Source organism: Sardina pilchardus, chromosome 17 (genome assembly GCF_963854185.1).
Source record: "Sardina pilchardus chromosome 17, fSarPil1.1, whole genome shotgun sequence".
NCBI classification, from domain to species: domain Eukaryota; kingdom Metazoa; phylum Chordata; class Actinopteri; order Clupeiformes; family Clupeidae; genus Sardina; species Sardina pilchardus.
Window position 1 is genome coordinate 20,806,145 of NC_085010.1, and position 4,998 is coordinate 20,811,142.

The 4,998-nt window shown below is 39.4% G+C and overlaps 1 protein-coding gene across 1 annotated transcript; it reads right to left on the bottom strand.

Moving 5' to 3' along the window:
• Positions 1-599: 599 nt before the first annotated feature.
• On the bottom strand, positions 600-4,188 carry nudt5 (nudix (nucleoside diphosphate linked moiety X)-type motif 5). The gene is made up of 8 exons (XM_062518546.1): positions 4,048-4,188; positions 3,572-3,672; positions 3,197-3,264; positions 2,950-3,002; positions 2,684-2,791; positions 2,371-2,466; positions 1,367-2,245; positions 600-1,246 (listed from the first exon to the last, which is right to left on the bottom strand). The coding sequence occupies exons 2-7, from the start codon at positions 3,611-3,613 to the stop codon at positions 2,010-2,012; spliced, it is 603 nt and encodes a 200-aa protein (XP_062374530.1). The 5' UTR covers positions 3,614-3,672; positions 4,048-4,188; the 3' UTR covers positions 600-1,246; positions 1,367-2,009.
• Positions 4,189-4,998: the final 810 nt, after the last annotated feature.

Sequence of the window (4,998 nt, forward strand, 5' to 3'; positions counted from 1 at the left end):
ACAGTGCAGCATGGGTCTGAGAAACCAAACCTGATTGGCTGGGGGTCCTACCGCTGTCTTTCCGACTTGAACAAAAGAACCGTACAGAATGAATGAACCAGGAGGATAGGAAAACGCCGTGCGCTCACGGGGCAAGGAACCAGTACAACTTCTGAACGTAGTTTGCTTCAATTTGCTTTGTTTTCAAGTAAATCCTGATTTGTTCATGAATTGAAACTGACATTATATGTAGGCCATTGCAAAAGTCACAGTCAGGAATACCCTTTTCAGAATAACTCTACCTCGACTTTTGGATTGTATGCTGCCAGTAGCCTACTTCATAATAAACCACATGTTTAAATATATTTATGCAATAAATAAATACATAAATAAATAAACAAATAAGCTCACACAAACGACACTATAAATCATTATAATAGGCCAAGGTGCATATGTGACAGTGAAAATAACCATGGTGAATTGCATCGCCTACATGTTTCTACATGTTCCATTTTTTTTTTTTTAATTGTTTCCAGTTTAAAACACTGGACAAGATATATTTTGAACATACAGCTCTTCTGAACAAGACCAATATATTCAAGAAAATCCCAACACCCAAATGTCTCAAAAGTAACATATTTTATTAGTCCATAATAAAATAAATTGTTAAGACTTCTAATACAGCGGCACCATCGCCATACTGTTCTCTCAGCTACAGAGCAGCAAAGATTACTCTAGATTTTTTTTTAGTGCATTCAGCCCACACTGAAGGCAATAGTGTATTCACACTGTGTGTGACAAATAACCGTCTCTACACCACATCAGCTCGACATCCAGGAAGGCACACAGAGGCAACTACAGTATCTAATGTAATTACTTCTCATGTTATAAACTGACGAACAGTGCTACATTTAGTTAGAATGTTAGGAATGTTTTAGACAGCCAGGATAACCACGCACGGGGAGGTGGTTAAATGCAATTAAGGTTTCACCACTTGCACTCCAAGTAGTTCAACATAATTTCACAAACAAACAAGTATTTTTTTTTTCCTCGTCATCTTTCCAGCAGTGTTTTGCCTGGCAAGTTCTTCCGTACCAGAGCTGTATGGGAATGCCACGCTTGTTGAATGGGCCAGGAAAAGAGGTAGATCACAGGCTTCACTGTTTGAGCACAGGCAACTCGTTGGGTTTGAAGAAGGCTTGAGACATTCCCATGGCATAAATGTAAACCTTTGAGTCCACAGAAATGTTCCCCTTCTTTATAACCTCTAAGAAAAGAAGACATGTAAACATATTGGTTTTTTTTTAACACATAAACAAAAATAAACTATTTTCTTCTTATTATTATTATTATTATTGAAGACTTGATGAGATAAAACTGAGCTCACCATTGATTTTCGTTTGAAATTCATCAAGAGGAAGAAGCATGACTTCAACAAACTCTACGCAAAAAAAATATGTCAGTTAAAATTGTGTTTTTAACATAATCATGAAATTGTACAGATTAAAAAAATGAATAAATAAACACTTACCCCCTTCACCTGAAAGACAACCAAAAAGAACATTTTACAGATGTTATAGATGCATATCATTCATGTATAAAGTTCCAGGATGAAAACTCATATACTGGACTTAAAGTAAACAGACCTCTCTCTCTGTACTTCTCTCTCTCTCTCAGAAATATTTAGAAGTGCAATCTGCAAATCTAATTCAATAAACTTTTCTCAAATCCAGCAAATTGTTCTTTACAGTCCTCCAGCTGTCCATTAAGTGGCTAAAGAACGGAGTTTGAACAGAGTCCAGGCCCTGTAAATAGGAAGTGGTTTGAGCCATAAACAGCCCAGCGAATTAACATAACGGTTCAGACAGAGAGGGTTGAAGCAGAGCGTTTAGTAATCAGGCGTCTTTCATTCAGGTGAACAGAATGGAGGGGTATCATTTCATTAGCTGTTGAGCTAAAATAATAACATTTTTGAAACCAAAACAATGCACAGCCTAGGCTAGTACATCTTTAAATACTTGTACTTGGAATCACAGGTGAGAGAGGGATAGAGAGTGAAAGAAAGAGAGAGAGAAAAAGAGAGAGAGAGAGAGAGAGAGAGAGAGAGAGAGAGAGAGAGAGAGAGAGAGAGAGAGAGAGAGAGACTCTAAGAATGTAGTCTTACCTAATTGTTGGGTAGGGTTGAGGTTTTCCACATCATCCCCATTGATGTTCACCATGACGATCTGAGTGGTGCAATTGGAAAGCCCAGGGTCCAAACATGTGACTGGGAACAGGAGAGCAGACAGGACAAGCATTTAGCTTTGTGCTGTACACCAGCACGTGAAGACACTGGTATTTATTTGACTAGGCATGGGATGCTGTGTGACAATAGAGAGCTTTCTGCCTTACCTGGAGTGACTCCCACCACTTCCCCCTTGTAACCAGTCTCCTCCTTCAGCTCCCTCAAAGCAGCGATCTCTGCAGTTTCGTCATTATCTATGAGACCTAGAGTGCAAAACAAGTGCAAGTTACAAAGCTATTTCAATACCACCCCATCCTATCACTGCTGTAAGTATGGTCATGATGTGAACTGTAAAACTGGGAGTTAAGTACAACTGTGGAACACCTATAGCAGGACCACTATCATTTCAGGGAATTATGAAAGGGATGATTCACCGGCAAGCAAATGGTTTTGATGGACTGACTTGACTGACGGACAAACCTGCAGGAAACTCAAGTGTATGACATCCCATTGGTGGACGAAATTGTTTCACCATGACAACACAGTCTTTGTGGAGGGTTCTTTTCAGAATGGCAATGATTCCAACACCTAGGAACACACAAAGACAGAATATTTGAAAAGTGTAGGCTACTATTCCACCAAATACTGTGTGCACTAGCCTATGTGAATATAGTCTAATGCACACACACATAACAGTACACATAATGAAACAAATAAAAAAGATATTCTTCAGACATTATACATACCATCTGCATCTGTGTTGGAGGGTCTTGTTGTTCTCTTTGCAGTCTCCCATGTCCTTCAAAACAGAGAGAATGAGAGAGAGAGAGAGAGAGAGAGAGAGAGAGAGAGAGAGAGAGAGAGAGAGAGAGAGAGAGAGAGAGAGAGAGAGAGATCAGATAATTCCAGGAAGCCTAAATCGTGCTGGCAATCTGATCCATAGTTTCATGTTGAAATATAGGCTAAATGGCCACTACAAAATGACTAGCCTACCTGGTTTTGCCAGCAGGATCCACATACGTAGTTCGTTCAAGCTTCACCCATTTTCCAGTTGCTAGCACCTTAGGAATGTACAGTATAGTAGCCTAACATGAGTTCAACATCCACAAGTATTGAGTAATCATTTGCAGTTAGATCCACTGTGCTATGACGATAACAATATTTGTACAAGCTGGCCTTGCTCTCCCACTGAAGACACTCTCACTAAAGAGTATTTGTTAAGTGCGTTAGTGGGTTCATCGATAAACAATTGTCATTTAGTGGACGACTCAAATTCAGCACAATCACGAGTAACAAATCAGTCATCTGTGTAGGCTAGGCCTACTACACTGCTGGTGAACAGCAATTGAAATGGAAATGAGGGCCTACCTCCTCCTTGACTACGTGCGGTTCCGTTTTGGGGCAACTCATCCTCCCTCCAACGACTGCGGATTCTTTGTCAATGGACTCCTGACTTCAATGCAGCACCGCTAATTCCATGCACACAACCAAAATGATTAACGTTAGACTAACTAATCAGCCACATGTCGCCGTACTTACGGATCGAAGCCCTACTGAAAGGCTGTATTCAGTCATGCAACAATGGTGGTCAAAGCTTGACAAAACATCAGCAGCAAAATATTTGAGCAAAGTCAGCGTCAACTAAACTAATTGTCATAGCCTACAATTCTCGGAACTTTCTCCTTTCCAGTACGTGCCATGTCAACCACGTTTCCTTTGAAAAACGCATTTTCTAAAGTGCTGATTTCTAATGCAACCTGTAGAAATAATCAAATGCTCTGTGTGCATCACAAAACGTTAACCCATACTTGAAGAAGATGATTGATTTTAGCAATAATACTCACATGTCAAACAATCAATCAGATCACAAGTTCTCACTTGGCGTTACCGAACGTTCGAAACCGCGCCCACACGTGCACTTTCCAAATATCACCCGCTACAAGCAAACCAACATAGAATAAACTGGCATTTCCCTCAATTGCGAATAGCCATATTTAAAAGAAAATCACAACTACTCTTATTTGAGAGACTGAAATGGTGTAGCATAAAGAGTAGTCAAAAGGTTACTTTAACAAATTGAAAAATGTCTCATAAATCGGGCATACTTTCTTGTGTGTTAGTTTCCAGTCGGACATCTTTCCAAAACTCACTTCCTGGACCATTCCGTGGTATTTTACGATAAAAGTCTTCGGTTTTAAAAAGACCATAATAAAAGCCGAAGGCTATGGCTTGAATGATAGGCCTACCAATTTCACTTTTCATCAAATTCATCTAAATTCTCTACTCGTTCCTGACCTAGGCTAGTCCACACTTGAGTCAGTTAATGAGGCCAAACAAACTTCTTCAATGTGTAGGCTAATGACTGGATGGTGACAGCAGCCATTTATTTTTGGAGCCTACAACTTTTCTAATGAATAAGGGACAAATCAATACAGGAATTCCAATTGCCTAATATTACAATGAATGAATGAATGAATGAATGAATGAATGAATGAATGAATGAATGAATGAATGGGTAGGCATAGAGAAATTGTGTAAATCTAATTTGAACTAATTGTTGAATTGGAACTTTTGATGCAGTTAGGAGAGAGACTGTTGATACAGCCGGTAACTAGACAATCTTTGGTTAGGACCTGCTAACATGCCTAACCATTAGGTTATGTTCGTCTTCTGATGAAACATTTTGTCCTTGTGTGAAAAAAAAAAAAAAAAAAAAAATCCCTACATCGTCGATAGATTGAAGTAGCCTACTGGACATGCTTCCACAAACACCATGGTGGACGTGCCAGAAGAGA